This window comes from Orcinus orca, chromosome 19, assembly GCF_937001465.1.
Source record: "Orcinus orca chromosome 19, mOrcOrc1.1, whole genome shotgun sequence".
Classification (NCBI taxonomy): Eukaryota; Metazoa; Chordata; class Mammalia; order Artiodactyla; family Delphinidae; genus Orcinus; species Orcinus orca.
In genome coordinates this window covers 18,056,046-18,076,889 of record NC_064577.1, presented here as the reverse complement: position 1 = coordinate 18,076,889, position 20,844 = coordinate 18,056,046, and the positions used below count along the sequence as shown (strand labels likewise).

Below are 20,844 nucleotides of genomic sequence, written 5' to 3'. Positions count from 1 at the left end.
GAGTATTCTATAAAATTCAGAGAAAGAAACGCAGACGGGGGTGAAGGAACGGACAGAATCTTGGTCCCTTCGAGCCCAATATGAGCTGGAAGTGGGAGGGGAAACAAGCGCTCCCCTGGACGTGCTTTTATACATTTTTTAATGTTTCGCTTTCCCTGTAACGTTAAACTACTTGAAAACATTGAAAAATTGGAAAGTAGGGGTGTTAAACATCCTGTCTAGTTTATACCAAAGGAAAACTTATATGTCTACTCTCCTGGCTTTACTGGAAGCAAGGTCATCAATAACATTTAAAACATATGCTTCTTACCTTATCTCGTTTTCACTTGATATAATTGACATGTTTGGCAATTTCTCACGACCCAGTGACAATCTTAAATAATTGTTCATTAATTTCAGTTTTCTCTCTTGAAGGACCCCATCGTGACTGTTTATCCCCAAAGACTAATTAAGAAACTTTTCTTCATTATTCTGGGTAGACAGCCCACTTCGTAAAACATCTGTGTTAGACTTTTCAAATAAAGGAAAAAGAACCTTTCAAACAGTTTACTGAAAGCCGGGAGGCACACTTACTCAAGTCCCTTCATAAAGAGTAACCCTGAGTTGTGCTCTCGGTGGTCCCCGCAGATCTGTCTCTTGCTTCAACAGTGTTTGGATGGAACAGACACAGGGACGCCCCTTGCTCCAGCTTCCGACCACCCCCCAACATTTTTTCCAGTCGCAATCTTCAGAATCAGCCACTCAAGCTATCCTTGGCCACTGGGACCAACCAACACCATTTCTGAGCTTAACTCCTTATTACCGAATCAACCATGAGCTCCCAGATTTGTCAGAATTATTCCATCGAGATAGAAGCCACTGTCAACCGCCTGGTCAACCTGCATCCGCGGGCCTCCTACACCTACCTCTCTCTGGGCTTCTATTTCGACCGCGATGAGGTGCCTCTGGAGGGCATAGGCCACTTTTTCTGCGAATTGGCCAAGGAGAAGTGTGAGGGCATAGAGCGTGTCTTGAAAATGCAAAACCAGTGCGGCTGCCTCGCCCTCGTCCAGGACGTGCAGAAGCCATCTCGAGATGAGTGGGGTAACACCCAGGATGCAATGGAAGCCACCATTCTCATGGAGAACCCAAACCAGGCCCTTTTGGATCTACATGCCCTGGGTCCCACCCGCGCAGATCTCCACCTCTGCGACTTCCTGGAGAGCCACTTCCTAGATGAGCAGGTGAAACTCGTCAAGAAGGTGGGCGACCACCTGACTAACCTCCGCAGGCTGGCTGGGCCGCAGGCTGGGCTAAGCCAGTATCTCTTCCAAAGGCTCAGACTCAAGCAGCACTAGGAGGCTCTGGAGCTCAGCGGCCTTTGAGGAGCTCCTCTCTCTGCAGCCACTGGGCAGCTTGTTAACCGCCCTGGAGCCCTCTCCCAAGTCTTGGACCAAAGGGAAACAGTAAAGCTTTTTGCAGCAAAAAAAAAAAAAAAAAAAAAAAAAAAGAGTAACCCTGAGCCCAGCAGGTTGTGTGTGGGGCTGTTTTCACTGTTAGGACAGGGGGCACTCTCCGCAGCTCCCAGGGGACAGGCCCAAAGAGCCAGTCTGGTGTCTGGTCACCACTGTGAGACAATTTTCTCTGTAGTAAGTCCTTGGGCTTGTTTCCAGCATAACAATGATGCTCATTGGACCAGAGAGCAATTTTTGTAGATTTTTCCCAGGAAAGAAAGTGGTGCCCTTCACAAAGTCTCCCAGCCTCTTGAAGGGTGGGGAGGTGTCTTTCTGGATTTAGTTTGTTAATCCAGCATTTCTCTTGTAGCCTTGTCATCTAAAAAATTATTTCCAATTCTCCTGAATATAGACAGAATGACTTGAATAAAAATTATAAAACAGGGCTTCCCTGGCGGCGCAGTGATTGAGAGTCCACCTGCCGATGCAGGGGACACGGGTTCGTGCCCCGGTCCAGGAAGATCCCACATGCTTGCGTACCGCAAAAAAAAAAAAAAAAAAAAAATTACAAAACAAAGCCCTTTACTAGATACTAAACAAGTTAGCCTTAAAATTTTCAAACACCCTGAAAAAAATGTCAAAATCCCATACCTGTGTTTCAGGTGGGCAGTCTCCCTGTTAGTCTCAACTATGTCTTTCTGCAACATGGTTCTGAGCTGTGGAAGAAAAATACATCCATATCTGTCCTGGTTGACTCCGCATAAAAGGAAAGACAAGCTGCCATGATGTTTCTTCTCAAGTGTAGTGATCACAAGAAGACAACACATCAAAGGATATATGATCAGAGATTCCGAGGGCCATTGTCTGCATTTGGGAGTGAAGAATTCTGCAAAGCAGATTGAATGTTACCTGGTGTCAGAATGAATGTTTCTCAGTCTGTCTTCGCCTATGAGCTCCTACTGCTTTCATCAGCTAAATCACAATATTGAATACAATTCTAGATATTCTGCCCATGTTCCCGTTACCCTAACAACTAAACCCTAAGAGTAAGGCTCTCATAAACCAAGGAAAATGAAACAAAACAGTGAGGGAGTTACTACTGTATGTTAATTTTATTTAAATTTTATGATTATTCAGAGCTATTATATTGCGGAGTAATGATGGCCAAGCATGTAACTAAAATTGCTGTTTAAAAATTTGCTAGGGCTTCCCTGGTGGCACAGTGGTTGAGAGTCCGCCTGCCGATGCAGGGGACACGGGTTCGTGCCCCGGTCCGGGAGGATCCCACATGCTGTGGAGCGGCTGGGCCCGTGAGCCATGGCTGCTGAGCCTGTGCATCTGGAGCCTGTGCTCCGCAACAGGAGAGGCCACAACAGTGAGAGGCCCGCGTACCGCAAAAAAAAAAAAAATTTGCTAAATGATTTGTCAATTATACCTCAGTGAAGCTAGGGGGAAAAACACAAAAAAAAATTAAATTTAAAAACGTTGTTAAATGTACCATCAATGTGTTCTATGTTAGGGTGTAAAAAAATCATATATTTCAAATAACCATCTGGAAATGGATGACGATCAGGTGTTTTTCCACAAAGGACTTGCCCCCTTGTATACCCCTATGCGTCCTGAACATGGTCCCCATAGATGAGGTGAAGACTTCAATTAGCCTTCAGCCCGTTTAATACTAGTGTCAGCCTCCCTTACTTAGGACTCCTGAAGTGCCTCTTCCCATCCCAGCTGGTCTGCTGGATAAAGAAAGCTGCAGGCTGCATGGGTCTGGCTACACCATCAGCAGTCAGTAGATACTCTATCTTACCAAACATCTTGGGATGCTCCAACAGTCCTGAGGCCTGTGAAGCACCGCTGTGTACACCAGGCAGAGCCTCCGACTGGAGAGCCACTAGCGGTAGCTGGAGCTGGGCAAGGCCCCCCCGCGAAACTCCAGGGCTGCCAGGACAGGACCCTTGCCCAGGTTCCTGAGGGCCAGGTGCAGGATCCCTGGGATGCCCTCTCAAACCCCTTTCCCTTGAACATGACCTGGTCTACCTCTCTTACCACAATGATCCCTTACACTGCTTAAGGAGGTGGGAGGTCCTGGGCTGTGGAGCTGGTGAGTCCAGTGGAGCCTGGGTAGTGGCCACCAGAGCCCACCTGGCTGCTCATTCTGGGTTCCCATCTGCCCTTCTTTTCTGAACTGGCTGCTGCCCCTTCTTCATACTCCCCAACATCACTGCTGCCAGATTTTGCAAAGCTTTCAGGGCAACCTTGCCATCTACTCCCTCAAGGATGCCCTTCATCAGGGATGCCTGCCTGCATCTCCCTGCCTGGGCTTGGAGTCAAGGGGTGTGAATGTCCACGCAGGTGGGAGTCACCCAGACTAGATGTGGAGGTGTCTTTACTGCATGGAATGTGCCTGTGAGGAATTTAGGGATTTTCTTGAGGCCTGTGGAAAGGGTTGTGTCCCTAGAAAGTGGGAGGAGCTCCCGTGGGGCCAGCCCCCTATTCACAACTCACAGGAAAGGCCTGAGCCGGTGGTGAAAACGTCCAAGGTGCGTGCCTTCCTACCTGTTCTGGGGAATTGGACTGGGATTTCCTCCCGTTCTCACCTGCGAGTCTCTACCAAGCCACCGGCCCTCTCCAGGCCTCCTTAGGGAAGACTGGACCTCCTGCGGAGATGCTGACGGTTCAAAGGCCTGGTGGTACTGGTCGGAAGCTCTGAGGCCGTGGATTATTGAGCCCGCGTGGCCGGGTCTGGAGGGCGGGCCGCGGGGACAAGGAGGCTGCTGCAGGCTGAGGCTCTGAGGCAGGAGACAGATGGGCTCCAGGCTAGACATTTACAACTGGCCTCCTGTTCACACCTCCTGGGGTGAGAAGAAGATGGGCTCCATCAGGACATTCATTACCAGCCCCCTGTTTACATTTCCTGAAGCAAGAGACACACGGGCTCCAGAACTACATATTTATGACCAGACTCCTGTCTATATTTCGAGATCTGCACCTCGATATAAAAACCAGTAAGAGAAATAGGGTAAATAACCAGACAATGGACATTTTTTTTTTTTTTGCGGTACGTGGGCCTCTCACTCTTGTGGCCTCTCCCGCTGCGGAGCACAGGCTCCGGACACGCAGGCTCAGTGGCCATGGCTCACGGGCCCAGCCGCTCCACGGCATGTGGGATCTTCCCAGACCGGGGCACGAACCCGTGTCCCCTGCATCGGCAGGCGGACTCTCAACCACTGCGCCACCAGGGAAGCCCGACAATGGACATTTTTATGGCAGGGACGGAGTGGGACTGAACCCTGTTAAAAGATCAAGAGGTCATACATTTCCCATCCTTAGGGCAAGGGAAACATTGCACATGTGCAGAAAGGCTCCTTGGGGGTCAAAAAGGAAGGGGCACCACCCCATAATAGGTGATGCTAAGGCCGTCCCATATGTCTCTGGGCTGTAATCCTTCTTGGAAAAAAGTTGCACACGCATGTTGGGGAGGGTCTTAGGGCAGGGCAGGTGTGGAAAAAGAAACCAGATAATTGGCCAGAGGTAAAGAGACCCGGAAGACCTGCCCTATATAAGTGACTTACCCGCCTCTTCACTGCGTTCCTCCTCATTGGGGGGATGCCCATACCCTTTCTCTCCGGTGTTCATCTCTGCCTTGCTTCTGTTTTAACTAAACAAATCATTTCTCTGTGAGCTCTCTCACTTGTTGTTGTGCTATGTCTCTAATAATAAACTTTGTACCTGTTTTTACAGTTTTGCCTCCGTGAGAAATGCGTTTTTCACGGGGGGCAAGAGCCAGGGGGTATGCTGGCTGGGATTCCTGGTTTCCATACAGGCTCCCCAGGTTCAATTCCTGGGCCGGGAATTAAGATCTCCCTTCATGCCACCACTCACTGTTGCGTCTCCGAGATCATCTCCACTTCCTTCAAGGGCGGAGAGAACCGAGGTGCTTCAGCACCGAGGTCTGGACAGCGCCCTCTGTCCTGGCAGGAGGCGCCCTAAGAGAATGTGTCCACATCCCCTCGACCAGAGCTTGAGTCTGGAGGCAGGGGAAGGGAGCCGGCCCTGGTGTGCTGACGCACAGGGACAGATGGGAGACAGTTGGAGGCGGTGGACAAGTTAGGACCCTGGGAGAGCCGACCCAGAGCAGTGTGGCTGGCGGGACCCCTGGGCAGCCCCAATCCTGTGCAGATGAGAGGGCTGTCCCCACGCCCACCCCCATCCTTCCCTTCCATTGCTTAAGTGCAACAAATGTTAAAATGGGGGTTTCTGCTAAGAATCCAAGACAGCAGATATCAGATACCTGAAGTGAGCTGTGAGGCAGGCCACCAGGCAGAATTGGAAAAAAAAAAAAAAAGTAGTGGCTGAGAAACTGTTAGGGGATTGTTAAGCTCCTCACCTATACTGAGAGTATCAAAGGGCTCCTAGAAAGGGTTGAAGAGGATTTCTAAACGTTTGGAAACAGCTTCACAGAGAAAAGATGGTGGGGAGGTTGCTTGTCCCATAGTTCAAACCTAGTGAGAGGTTTTAACAGGCCACCTGGACAGCTTGATATGTGTCCCCCTGGGGTTTGGGGACTCAGTGGCCTGATGTATATCTTTGCTTAAGAAACCTAAGGGGCAAGAGCTGGCCAGACTAGCTGTTCATGGTGAGTTGGAAGAGGTGTCTGCACACTTTTTAAAGCACAAATTTGGGGACAAAAGATGCATGAATTCCTCCCATGGTCTAGACATGATTCATGTGCATGGGGTGGGGGGTTGAGGGGAGTTCCTCTTAGCTGCTATCCACAGGGATGCCTGGAGGGCTGATCACATCTCCTAGAAGAGAGTCCTAAATGTTGCCCCAATAGACAGCAACCAGCTGAAATAGTATTTTCACCAGGGCTAAGTGAAATTCAGAAGGATCCTCAGCACTGAGGAAGTCTCTCAAAATTCCAGAGAGTAGGACGCCTGCTGACGACACTACTGACCTACTGACGTGGAGACGTTCCCTGCACCCTTGTTTATCCTTCCTCCCCTGCTCTGACTCAGAAGGGGTCAGAGACACCCATTAGCAAGCCGTGGATGGAAACCAGAAGTACAAGACCAGGAGGGAAGGGACCCCAACTTTAATTCATGTTCAGAGACTTGACTATTACATAGGATGCTTGTCATATTCACAGCCTGGGGGAGTGTTTATCACAAAGGGACCAGAAAAGTCATGGGATTGCCCCTCACTCTCTTCAGCCCCTTTTGCTCCCTCATCCACGAGAAGGAGAACTAGAGACTGAATATCTTTGCTAAACTGGCACTTACTGCCCCTGTGCCTTCAAGGCAGTCCAGTGGGGTAGAGTGTGCTACCATCTGAATATCAGGCATCATGGCATCGTGGGAAGTGGGTGATGCTCATGTGACTGGCTAGAGCTGCAGGGGTGGGGAGTTAACTACTATTTTTTTTCTTTTTTCTTTGTTAAATAAAATCTCCCCCCCCCCACCCCGTTCCCTGTTCTTTTTGCCGCACCATGAGGCATTCTGGATCTTAGTTCCGCGACCAGGGATCAAAACTGTGTCCCCTGCAGTGGAAGCGTGGAGTCTTAACCACTGGACCACAAGGGAAGTCCCTAACTACTATTTTTTGTTTTTCTTGGCCATGATCTGTTTCCCCTTCCTTTTTTTCTTTTTTTATGAAGTGGATCAAAATTAAATAATTCAAGCCCTGCCTTCAAAATGAAAAATTTTTAGTATTGTTTAGCAAAAACAATAAAACCCAAATTGTTTTAACCATCAAAGCAAAAACAAAAACAAAAGAGAGAAACTGAATATCTTTTTAAGGGATGATAGGAAACAAAGTCATTGTATGATCTCAGCTCACCGTGTACATGTTCAGAACACCCTCTGAAACAAACAGCAGGTCCCATTTGCTTCCAATCCAAATTCCTTGGAGACCATGCAGTTGGCTCAGCCTCTGCAGGAGAGCATCTCTCGGGCCAGGGGCAGTGTCCCAGGGCCTATCTGGCTTGACGTAAGGAAGCACCTTCAATGGGAGAGACAATGGGCCAAAAGAATTTATCAAATACTGTATCTGTGGCAAGGCTGTGCTGTCTTTAAGTTTTACCTTCCTTTTAAAATAAAGCAATACAGCCAGCTTCATGTGAAGCAGCAATGTACAACTAGATTAACAGAACAGAATAATCTCTAGGAAATTTTAAAATTTAAAAATATCTGATGCATTGGTGCAGGTGGAATAAACCTTTGAAATTAAGTCTAAGGCAATTTTTCTTTTTCTTCCTCTTCATCCCTACTTTTTCTGTCTAAGAAGTGATACTTTACCCACAAAAAATACCCTTGCCCCGGTTTTTCTAAAAATGTATGCTGCCTTTGTTTTCTCAATGTGGAGGGGCAAGTGCTTATTCATCTGAAATAAATGAGCTGAGGGTTAAAACTGATGACTGAAAATCTGCTCCTTATAATAAAGATGAGATTGTATGGTAATATATTATCTGACAATTTTACAACCTTTTACAATTTGACTTATGAATATATGAAAAGAGAATTTTATCAATTCACATAAGAAACTTTAAGGACACCATTAAAACTTTAAAATTAATAAGGTTTGCTTAGAAAAAATTCTTAGGCTAGAATATCTACAAAATAGATTGAATGTAAAATTCTTGAAAGAAAAAGAATCTCAGGGAATTCAGAGTATTTGTTTGGCATTAAATTAAAATGTTACTCTTAGGAGATTTAAGTGAATAGAAATGTGTTGTTTTCTGCCTTAGCTAAAGAGGCAAGATCCACTTAAGACATTTAAGTTGAAACTCACACTGAAATGTGGGATCTCTAGGGTTAAGTACTGCTTTCACTGGCTCACAGTAGCAAGGAAACCTCACAGGAGAGGAGAAAATGTCACTGCAACAAAGCCCTAGGGGACACCTTCCTGAGCATTGGGAACGGGGTGGGCGCTGTGCCCCAGCCTGTCCTCCAGCCAGTGGATCTGGGAAGGCATCTGACCCACACCAATGAACAGAGAGCAGGGCCAAGCGTTAGCACAGCCCCATCTGTTGCTTCACACTGAGTCTGAACAGATTTTAAAGGATCAGCAAGAGTAATTTCACAGTATGAGTGAGAGAGAAAAGCAAATTGTTGTTGTTTGTTTTTGTCTTTTTAATTCTGCAGAACCAGAAAAAGAGAGTAGTTCCTGAGAGAAGAAAAGCATACCACTGAAAATGATGGAAAGTTTCAGGATTTTTTATTTTATTTTCTTCAGAGAAACAGTAAGAGGCTTCCTCCAAGATGTGGCTTCTTTGAAATGAGGTGTGAAAAGCCTTATGGGGCAACTGACTGAGTTTAAAGACGGGACACCCTGGAAACTGAAATGACAATATGGTAGGATCACAGGGCTCTCTTAAGTTGCAGAATATGGAATTCCAGATGGTGGACACGTCTGAGAAGACCGCCCAAAGGGCAGAGAAAATATGAAAACAGAAAACGTTTTGAGAGAAGATTATAGGTGCAGAGGATAGAGAAGCATGATTATCCTCCCATTTGGTGGTAATTATCCACCATATGGAAGGGTGAATGCATTCCTGGAAAAAGTCTGGAGCAAAAGGAACAGAAGCAATATTGAAAAATATACTTGAAAACTTTTCTAAACTGGCTGAAAAGTATTCTTTTCTAATTATTTTAATTTCCTCTGGTCCTGTTCTTTGTAGCTTTAAGGATGTGAGCAATGCGATTTAATGTAAGCTTTTTGATCATAGGTTAGACAATCTCACAGGTTAAAAATAATTTATTGAATTTTAATTTGCGTTTCTCTTATTATGAAAGAGGTTACTTTCATATGTTTAAAAATAATTTACATTTCATTTTCCAATAACTGTTTCATCCTGTCTTCTACTGTGCTGTTGGTCTCTCTTTTAAAGTGGCTTTTTGGGTGACAAGGAGAAGTGGCATTGGCCGGTTGGCTTCGCGCCTCCAGGAGTTTCCCAAATCACCTCCATCAGATATGAAAATGATGAAACAGAAATTCTAAGGCTCGTCTTCTGAACCTTGGTGCGGAGGAATAGGGAGCACGGAGACCCGAATAGAGCCGTAGGATGAAATCCTAAGCGGCCCAAAGTCCCCAGTTACTTTGGTGGGAAAACGGGTAGTTGTGACCCCGACGTGACTTGAACACGCAACCTTCTGATCTGGAGTCAGACGCGCTACCATTGCGCCACGAGGTCACAAAGGCCATTTTGCTTTTGATCCTTTAAGGCTCTTTCTTCCCGCGCATCCAGGTCACTTCACCGTATAAATCTTTCGCTTTTCGAGCGAATTTCAGGTCAAACTGAAAAGGAGCGAGAGGCGGGCGGAAGGCGCGGCTGTGCGAGCCCCGGAATCCCCGCCCCAATCCGGCTACGTCGGGTCCGGGCGGGGAAGCGGCTGCAAAACCCGAACCCGGGCCGGCGAAGGGGGGTGAGGGTGCGTGCAGGACCGAGTTCCCGCCCCCGGCATGGTTAAAGGGGGAAACCAAACCAGGACTCTGCGGGCACACCTGGGAGGTGACTTCGGAACTTAGCAAAAAATAGATGCTCATATATCCACCCCTCCCCCCACCCCCGGCTCTCCCGCCCCCTTATAAAACTCAGTTTTGAACATTCGAACATTATAGAAGAGTGTAAGAAAAATTAAAATCAATAATCCCACCACCCGCTGTAAAGCATTTTGATGTATTTCTTTCCAGATTTCCTTCCTGCCAGGTATACACAAGTGTCCATCCGCGATTGTTAAAGCTTCTTTGCTGTGAAGTACAGCAGCTGCAGAAAAGGGCACAAAACTAAGATATTTAATGGAAGGATCACAAACCCTTGCCACCACCAGACCTGCCACCCCCGCAGAGCCTAACATCTGCCTTCTGCCTCCACCTGCAGCCAACCCCGACGTCCACGGAAAGAACTTCTTTGCTTTTGTTTACAGTTTTATCACCCAAATATGCATCAGCAAACACTGGAGTGGCGTTCCGACGTGTATGTCACTTTTAATCCATCCCTTTCCCCTCACATCCTCCCCTGGCCCCAACGAAACGACGTTCTCAGCACCGGTTTCAGGTAGTTCGCGTTGTCAGTGGGTCTTGTTACTGAGGATGCTAACTTAAATCATTTAGTTAACACGCTTTCTGCCGTGGTCCTCCGCTGTATGCTACTATTTCCCCCTTGGTAATTAATAAATATTTGGGGGTAAACGCTTTCAGGCTATGCAAATATCCTGTTTCTCTTCAACCTTGCACCCACTAATTTTAGCATCCATCTTGACTGCGACAACTATGACTGCAGTGTTTGCCTCAGGGTCATTTTCTTTTTTGCCTTTTCCATCTACATTTATCAACATAATCCTTCTGTGAGAAAGAACTGGTTCTTCTCTTCCATTTACTTATGTATTACATATTCAATTATTTCTTTGCATCAATACAGATTCATGGATATTTTTTAATTTTATAGGTTTAACCCATAGAACATCATTTAAAAAATATTGTTTCTGAAATTTTCCCAGCTTTTGCTATTACAAACTCCTTCAGGTTGGCTCATGTGTCCTTTTGATATCTACCATCCTGTTTTTAGCACTTACTTAGTTTCTGGCACAAGATGTTCCAGGCTTATCTTGTAGTTTCCCTGCAGCAGCCCTGGAATCAACTATTTCTCCAAGGAGCTCTGTTTCCTGTTTTTGGAGAAAGGTCTTTAGAAATTAAGATCTAGTTGTTAGATGTGATCATTACAATGGGCTGTCATTCCCCTTTTCATTATTTGTAGCTTCTCTGACACTGAGAAACGTAGCTCTCATTAGCTATAATATATGCACTTATATATGTATACATATATGTACGTGCATATATGTGTTTCAGAATTACTAACCCATACACCTGTAAGAAAAGATTTACTAAGAGGATTACCTTATATGTGTACAGGGTTTTTTGGTTTTTTTTTTTTTTTTTCTGTAGCTTTACAGGCAAAATACTGTTTTGCAAAGTTATTTAGGTTAGTTCTTCTCCAAGCCTTCACTTTTGGTTATATTATTTATTTGTAGTACAGTTAGGTTGTTACTTTTATTCATTTATTTGTTTTTATTTTTGGCTGTATTGGGTCTTCTGTTGCACAGGCTTTCTCTAGTTGTGGTGAGTGGGGGCTACTCTTTGCTGCGGTGCGCGGGCTTCCGTTGTGGCTTCTCTCGTTGCGGAGCACGGGCTCTAGGCTTGCGGGCTTAGTAGTTGTGTCTCCCGGGCTCTAAAGCTCAGGCTCAGTAGTTGTGGTGCACGGGCTTAGTTGCTCCGCAGCATGGGGGATCTTCCTGGGCCAGGGCTTGAACCCATGTCCCTTGCATTGGCAGGCGGATTTTTAACGACTGCGCTGCTAGGGAAGCCTCTGTTGTTACTTTTATATTCCATTTCAGGTTCATAATTAGTTTTCATTATTTTCCTTAAACTTATGCATTTGTAAAATATTACCATAGTTCTAAGTACCAGTGCTGTATAAAAGGGTATACTAAAAACTGTGTCACTCCCTTGTCATCTCTATTACTCAGACTCATTGCCCCCTTCTTTCCACCGCTTCCCAAATATCCCTGTCGGTAACTAATCTTTTCAGTTTCTGGTTGATCCTTCCTGCATTCTTTTGCACAAATGAGCAGGTATGTTTATTTTATTACATCCTCTTCTTTCTTAGATAAAGGATAGCACGCTATAATTACTATTTTGCACTTTGCCGTTTTACCTCAGCAGTTTATCCTGGAAATCACTCCATGTCAGCTCATTGAGATCTTTCTCTATTTTTTTTTTTTTACAGCTACACAGTACTTCCTGGTGTGGATGTAAGCATAGCTTATTCAACCACTTTCCTGTAGTTTTTGCATAATATTTCCAAGGTTCATCCATGTTGCAGCGTGTATCAATACTTCATTCTTTTTATTGCCCAATAATATTCCATCATATGGATATATCAGATTTTATCAATTTGGTAGGATGAAAATCTACCAAAAATATTGGCTCGGTGCTTTGTGACAGCCTGGAGGGGTGGGATAGGGAGGGTGGGAGGGAGGGAGACGCAAGAGGGAAGACATATGGGAACATATGTATATGTATAACTGATTCACTTTGTTATAAAGCAGAAACTAACACACCATTGTAAAGCAATTATACCCCAATAAAGATGTTAAAAAAAAAAGAAAAGAAAATCTACCAAAAAAACAAGTGGAGGCTTTTTTCACATCAAGTAGGAATCAGATTCTCCCCCTTCACAGGTTTTGCTGTTTTTCTTGATTGTTTAAGGCTGTAGTAGTCCATCTGTTTAGTGACTTTCCCAAATTATTTTTGCAAAGGCTGTATTCCTTGTTTGTGGTTACTGAAGTGTCTCTGTTTCTCGGTTTGTTTTTAGCTAGTTTTTTGACAGAGATTTCCTTGAATTCCAGGTACTTTATTAAAAACAACAACAATAACATAACAACAATCCCACCCCCCCTTTTTTTTTTCAGATTGGCTCTGTGCTGGCACTCCTTTAACATGTAGCCAGGCTTGCACTAAGCCTAGGGAGAGCCTGAGGTGAAATCTCAGCGTCTTCTCAGATCTGTTCTGAGTGTGCGTCTTTCTCTCAGCACGCATGAGGCTTTCTAAACTCCCCCATATAGATAGTACTTTGGAATGCCCTAATTTCCCAAAGAAACTCCCCAGCTTTTGCTCCTGGGACTTCAGTGGTCCAGGGATGGTGTGGGGCAACAGCAAGTAAAAATGCCACAAAGTTTTCCTACTGCTTTGAATTCATCCCTTTCTTGATTCAATGTTCACTTGGTTGCTGCAAACCTTTGACTGTTTTCCAGAGTCTCTGACAAATTTGGTTCTGGCAGTTCTGCTTGTGTTTTTGGTGTTTCTGTGAGGGGATGAGAACTTGGAGCTTCCCACTCTGCCATTTTGCTGATGTCACCCATCTGCCTTTAAATAATTTTTTCTCTGCCTATAGAATGCTGGCTTGACATTTTTTTTATTCTTTTACGTTTTAAAGATATTATTTCTTTGTTATTTCTTCTACCTTCCTTAGTTTTTAGTTGATAATATAACGTGTCTTTTTATTTTCAGCAAATCACTATGTGCCAAGCATAATGACCTTTCTATTAACCCTTCGGGGGATGGCTGAACTTGTTGAATTTGTGAGTTGACATCTTTCAATAAATTTGGAAAGTTCTCAATGTTACTTTTGCAAATATTGCATCTGCCCATCCTCTCTCTCCTGTCTTTCTTGGACAGCAATTACATGTAAGTAAGCTCCTTTCTTATGCTTTTTTGCTCCTTATGTTCTTATTTCTCTCTGTTATTCAGTTTAGCTATTTTCTTCTTGTTTTCAAGTTTAGTATGTTCTGTTTTCTGCTGTGCAAAGTCTGCTGCTAAAGTCATCCAATGAATTTCAAATATTTTATTTTGCAGTTCTAAAATGTCCACTTGATTTTTGGCTTATTTTAATGCTGTTTTGAAATACTCTATCCCACGTTTTTAACAAATCTGTTGTCACCCTCTTTCCTTCTACCTTTTTAAACATATGAATTATAGCAATTTTGACTGCTCACTCCAAGTCTGGATCATTTCTGGATTTGTTTTATTGACTGTTCTCTCTCTTTTTATTATGGCTCACCTATTTCCCACTTTTGTGCATGTTTTTTATCTTATTTACTTTTGTTTTTTTTGGCTTTGTTGGGTCTTTGTTGCTGTGTGTGGGCTTTCTCTAGTTGCGGTGAGCAGGGGATACTCTTCATTGCAGTGCACAGGCTTCTCATTGTCGTGGCTTCTCTTGTTGTGGAGTATGGGCTCTAGGCACGTGGGCTTCAGTAGTTGAGGTGCACAGGCTCAGTAGTTGTGGCTTGCAGGCTCTAGAGCACAGGCTCAGTAGTTGTGGCACATGGGCTTCGCTGCTCCATGGCATGGGGGTTCTTCCCGGACTAGGGATCAAATCCAAGTCCCCTGCATTGGCAGGCAGATTCTTAACCACTGTGCCACCAGGGAAGTCCCAGCCTTTTGTGTATGTTGATTTAACTTTTTATTTTGATTTTTTCTGGGCAATGTGGATGATAAATATAAATTTTAGAAGCTCTGGCCTGATTACAGTAACTTCCTTCTCTTCTGCCTTGTAAAGCCATGAGCACTGTTCCCACAGGAAAGCCACTGTGAGGGAGACAACGCTTTTCCCTCAGGAAACACGAGTCCAGACTCTGCCCAGGAGTTTCCTACCAAAGGAAAAGAGCAGTGATGCTGTCACACCAATCCTCTTTTCACATTTTTGGGTATACCTGGGTTTCCTGGTGTATCTACTGCCTGGGGATGTGGAACATCAGGGTTTTCTATGCCGATAATATCACCTTAAGTGACAGTGTGGTGCTGTGCTCACATGAAGGATTTGGAGACATTTCTGGTGCAGATGGGATGGCAGAAGTTGAAAGTTTTCTCTCAGAGATTTGGATCCCGCTCTCCTCAGTTATTTTGCTATTCTCAAGAAGCTCATTTCCTTCTTCTAGTGATTTTACATGGAAAGAATGAGGCTCCTTTTGCAGTTTGTATGAGATGCAAAAATTCTCAAACTTAATGAAGGCAATGTCAAAATAGCAATTATTAAAAAGGATGTGATTGCCCAATGTTGGCAAAGATGTCAGGGCAGCAAGCACCCTCATATACATCTGGTGAGAGTCCAGAGCTTTTGGAAGGCATTTGGCATGTGTATTAAAAGGCCTTTTCAAAAAAAAAAAAAAAGGCCTTTTCAATAATGTGTACTTTGCCCCAGAAATTCCTTTTTTATGACCCCATGGAAAACAATTAAGGATGTTTGCAATGATTTTCCTGTAGGGTTATCAAAATTCTGTTTATAATAGTAAAGAATTAGAAGCAGTTTTAGCTGCTCTGTTCCATAAGCAGAGTGTAGATTTTTGAAATACGAGAGGCAGGAGGGAAACTATCCCAGGTTGGGTTCCCCAGGAAGCTGACTCTGAGTGGACGTTTGCATGGAGGCTTTTGGGATCACAAGAGAAGGAAGCAGGACTGGGTAGAGAGAAAAGAGGGCTGCTATGCAGTCTCAGTAAAGGCATCAGCTGACCCCACGAAGAACTCCAAATTCACAACTGTCCCAAAGTTAAGTGGAAGGGCCAGGTCTTTGCTCCTATGTCAACCAGTCATTGGATGTGGGCTGTCCCAGGAACGGGTCTACTTTGGGGCAAGGCGACTCTCTCAAGCTGAGGACTGCCTGCCAGCAGCACTTCTAGCGGCCGGAGAATAAACCTTCAGTTCTGAAAGGGGGGATGGGGTGGCCCACAATTTCATCACCTGGATTCACTTCTTCATATGAGTTTTGGGAGAAGCAACACCAGGATTCCGGTGGGCCTGTTTTCCTGGAAGAAACTTACAAGGAGAATGAACTACAGCCTCCTCGCCCCCTGCTGCTGGTCTTAGGACTGCAAATTATATTCACTGTTGCCCTCCTCAACCTCAGCTAACACCTGCACTGGTCTTGGTGGCTTTCCCAGTGGCCAGACCCAGACACTTATCCCTGAGGCCCTGGTCACTGTGTGCTTCTCAGGCTGACTGCTGTTTTCATTACTTACTACCAAAATGGGTGAGACAGTGCCAAGAGGTATTCTAATATTATGGGGAATTAGCTGGGTGCCAAACATACGTCTCTCTTCTCCCACTGTAATAACAGCCCCACCTCCTAGTGATCAGGATCAAATATCCCTGTCACAATGGTGACTCCTCTTGTTGCTGGCTGGTCCCCTGGCAGCAGCTGTAGTTTGTATCTCAAAAGGACTACTGACGTGTTTGCTGAATGAATTGTTCTGCCTTGGGAATCAAGCCTCTAAACCTGCAGTGCCCAGGCCTGCAGGGAAGAGCAGCATATATTGAGTCACGGGGAGTGAGGTAAGCACGTCTCTCCTGCTGCTACTCCTGGGTTCCCAGTCCATACGTTCCAACTACCAGGAACACAACCATATAAAGGTAGTTGATTTGAGGCATAAACTGCACCCTGAGGATGGTGCCCCATCCCTGTAAATTATTGCCTCCACGCTGGCACTCACAGTGTGCCTTTAACAGGCCATTCCATCTCCAACATCTATCAGCCTGGCAGCTTCTGGGGAAGTGGTATGTGATATGACCAGTGGATCCCATGAGAATATGCACACTCCTCTATCTCCTCTGCTATACAGTAGGTTCCTTGCTTTGATGTGGTATCAGATGGATGAATCAAACATTCTATAAATCCCCAGATAGTGAGTGGTTTTGTCTGAGGTCTGGCAAGCAGGAAAGGCAAGCGAATACCTAGAGTGTGGGATGATTCAGTTGTATGAATTGCCGTTGCTTCCAGAATAGAAGGGGTCCGGTGGAGCCAACTCGCCGCCAAGCATCTGACTGGTCTCCTAGTGGGATGGTAACCATACTGGGGACTTAGCACTGAAGAGCGTGTTGCTGGAAGGCGGACAGCAGTTGCAGCAGGTAATTAAGCCTTGGGAAGGGGCAGCCTGTGATGCTGGGCAAATGCCACCACGGCTGCTCCATTCGTGCTTGTGTTGTCAGCACTGAGTGACTGAACAGGAGCTGACAGACGTCAACTGAGATCTTTGACAGAAATGAAGTGTAAGAGGTGAGCTTACATTTACCTGGCGTTTCCTCTGTTTATGGATTCCAGGCAGAAACTGTCAGAGTTTAGGGGTGCCGCTGGGAGATAAGGGATGATATCCTAGAGGAGATAGCTCTACAACTTGCATAAAATTTCCCCTCAAACCTTCAGCTGACTTCTAAGCTGTGAATGGTGAAAATAAAAGAAACCCTGTAAAAAGCAGCACTTGAGAGGTTAAATGGATGCCCAGGTTTCAGCAGCTGTCTAGTACTGGAAAGACAGAGATTACAGTTCAAGATCAAGCCCTAGCAAGTTAGAGGGGCTTGGTAAACGCCTTGGAGTTTCCACTGAGATTCCAGAAGAACCATGCTGGACAAAACTGAAACAGACAAAAGGACAAAACTGAAACAGACCAGCTTTAACTCAACCTAATGTCAATCACAAATGGGGTCAGGGTGCTCCGCTAGTACTCTGTCTGCTAAAATAAAACTTGGTTTTATTTAACTTTTTATTTTATATTGGAGTATAGATGATTAACAGTGTTGTGATCGTTGCAGATGTACAAAAAAGTGATTGTTATACATATACATGTATCTATTCTTTTTCAAATTCTTTTCCCATTTAGGTTGTTACATAATACTGAGCAGAGTTCCCTGTGCTATACAGTAGGTCCTTGTTGGTTATCCGTTTTAAATATAGCAGTGTGTACGTGTCAATCCCAAACTCCCTAACTATCCCTTCCACCACCCTTCCTCCCTGTTAACCATAAGTTCATTCTCTAAGTCTGTGAGTCTGTTTCTGTTTTGTAAATAAGTTCATTTTAAAAAAAAACTTTTAATTTTATATTGGAGTATAGTTGATTAACAGTGTTGTGACAGTGCTAAATAAATCTTGATCCTCTTTAGAGGAAGACAAACCAAGGATCTCCAGAATTTTTTCACCTATAATGTCTGGCATCAAATGAGGTATCAGAAAGCATGCTAAAAAAATCAGCTGACCAGATAGGAAGAAAAACGATAGACAAAGGAACAGACCAAAAAGTGATTCAGCTACTGTAGTTAACTGTCCAGGACTTTAAAATAAACGTTATTAATATATTCAAGAGAAAAGAATGGAGAATTTCAGCAGATACCTAGAATCCATATAAAGACAGGACAAAAATTCCAGAAATAAAAAATCTGACTAAAATTAAGAATTCAAAATGGGTTTAATAACATATTGAAAACAGAATAGGCATTAGTTAATGGGAGGGCAATTCAGTGGAAAGTGTCTAGTCTGATGCACAGAGAGAAAAAAGATGGGAAATACAGAAAACCTAAAGAGAGACCTGGACCATGGTGAAAGGTCTAACCTACAGGTAATTAGAATCCTAGAATAAGGGAGAGAGGAAATGGGGCAGAGGTAATATTTAAAGAAATAGTGGCTGAGAGTTTCCCCACACTGATGAAAGATATCACAGCACAGTCTCAAGAAGCTCCACATGCTCAAAATATGCTTTAAAAACAAACAAAAAACCTCTCCACCTAGGCACATCACATTAAAACTTACAAAAACCAAGGGCAAAGATAAAATCTTAAAAGTAGCTGGAGAAAAAATAAAACAAGAGCAGAACACAGTTGATTTTTTAATAGAAACTTTGGAAGCCAGAAGCTGAGGTTTTATTTTAGGTGAGGAAAGAAAAAACAGCAACAACAATGAAAAACAAATGCCAGACTAGAACACTTATCCCAGTGAAAATATCCTTCCTAAATGAACGCAAAGTAAAGATATTTCAGACAAAAGCTGAGATAAGCTACTGGAATGCTATGATAAATGCCCAAAGGAATTAGCCAGGCAAAGGGAACATGATCCAGTTGGAACAAGGAATGTCAGGAAAGAATGAACTCGGGAATAGGTAAATATGTAAGTACAAATAAACACTGCTGAAAACAGTAATAGTAATAAAATCCTTTGGAGTTTAAAACATGTAGAAATAAAATATATGACAACAATTGAACAAAAGGCAAAGAGTAAATGGAATTAAAACATTAGTTTTTTTCATTGCTTTAAAATATTAATTTCAAGAGTGCTCCAAGAAAAAAGAACCAAAAAAAAAAAAAAAAAAGAGTGCTCCAATGGAGAGCCAAACAAATTTTAAGGGCAATGATTTTCGGACATTTCAGTTTCAGGACAACATTACAATTTAAAAAATTATTGAGGAAACCAAAGACCTTTTATTTATGTAGGTTACATCTATTGAAGTTTACTGTATTTGAAATTAAAATTGGAAAAAATTTTAATGTTTATTAGTTTATTAAAAATAATACTATTAAACTACTATATGATATTGGAAAACATTTTTAATAAAAACAAATCTTCAAAACAAAAAAATTAGTGCAAAGAGTGGTACTGTTTTAAATTTTTGCAAATCTCTTTAACGTCTCACTGGATTAGTTTGCTAGGGCTGCCATAAAAAAATGTCACAGACTAGGTGGCTTAAACAACAGTAACTTATTTACTCACAGTTCTGGAGGGCAGAAGTCCAAGATCAAGGTGTCTGCAAGGTTGATTTCTCCTGAGGCCCCTCTCCTTGGCTTGCTGGTAGCCACCCTCTTGCTGCCTCTTCACATGGTTGCCCCTTTGTGTGTACGCACCACTGGTGACTCTGTGTACATCCAAATTTCTCTTCTCATAAGGACACCAGTCAAGAGTTATTAGGAGTCACCCTAACAGCCACATTTTAACTTATCACCTCTTTAAAGGCCCTATCTCCTAAAACAGTCACATTCTCAGGCACTGGAAGTTAGGGTCTCAACATATGAATTTGAGGGGGGACGTAATTCAGTTGATAATAATGGCTCAATAGAAGATAGCTGAATTCTGAGATCTTCTTTTGCATTAAATATTTTGCAATATCACATGCCATGCAGCTTCTGAAAAACAGCAATCTATACTCATGAGAAAAATGAGAATGAAAAAGGTAATGTCTTAGAATTATTATGAAAATAGTTCTGCTGCTCCAGAGTAAGACCAAAATAATAAATGAATGTATAACTAAACTGAATAGAGTAGAAGAATGAGAAAATGAAACATATTTGAGTATTCCGAAGAAAAGCAAGAAAGGAGAAACAAAAGAAGAACAGGCAAAACAAATAAAGAGACTTACACCCAAATATATTAGTAATTACATTAAATGAAAATGGATTACACTCACCAATTAAAATATAAAGATTATCAGACTAGATAAAAATAAGACCCAAAATATATGCTACTTAAAGGAGATACACTTTAAATGTAAGGACACAGGTTAAGTTAAAAGTAAAAGAATAGGAAAAAGACATATAGCATGTGTATTTGTTTTCTACTGCTACATAACACATTTATGGAAACAGCAGCTTAAAACAACAACTATTTATTAGCCCACAGCTCTGTGGGTCAGAAGTCCAAGCATGGCATGGCTGGGTTCTCTGCTCAGGTCTCAAAGGCTGAAATCAAGGAGTCAACGGGTCAATTCTTGTCTGAAGGCTGAGGAAACAGCAACTCCAAGTGAAGTCAACTTGTTAGCAAAATTCAGTTCCTTGAAGTTGCAGGACGGAGGCTCCTGTTTCCCTGCTGGCTGTCAGTCACAAACTGCTCTCAGTCCCTAAAGGGTGCCTACACGCCTTGTCACACAGCCCCTCTATCTTCAAAACCAGCAATGAAGAATGTCGCTTACACTGAGTCCCCCTTATACACCAAATCTCTCTCACCAGGACGAGTCCCACACTTTTTAAGGTCTCAACTGATTGGGTCTGGCCCACTGAGGGTAACTGCACTATTTTCAGTCAACTGATTTGGGACCTTAATTAT

The 20,844-nt window shown here is 43.6% G+C and overlaps 1 protein-coding gene and 1 non-coding gene across 2 annotated transcripts; one reads left to right on the top strand and one right to left on the bottom strand.

The window, feature by feature from the left end:
• LOC101275323 (ferritin light chain-like) lies at positions 1–1,338 on the top strand. The gene has a single exon (XM_033422829.2). The coding sequence runs from the start codon at positions 813–815 to the stop codon at positions 1,335–1,337; it is 525 nt and encodes a 174-aa protein (XP_033278720.1). The 5' UTR covers positions 1–812; the 3' UTR covers position 1,338.
• An 8,217-nt stretch (positions 1,339–9,555) lies between these two features.
• On the bottom strand, positions 9,556–9,627 carry TRNAW-CCA (transfer RNA tryptophan (anticodon CCA)). Its single transcript has one exon. It is a non-coding gene; the product is annotated as a tRNA-Trp (tRNA).
• Between the last annotated feature and the right edge of the window lie 11,217 nt (positions 9,628–20,844).

What these genes read in the sequence shown, in the direction of transcription:
- LOC101275323 (XM_033422829.2), top strand. Translation starts at nt 813, where the DNA reads ATGAGCTCCCAGATTTGTCAGAATTATTCCATCGAGATAGAAGCCACT.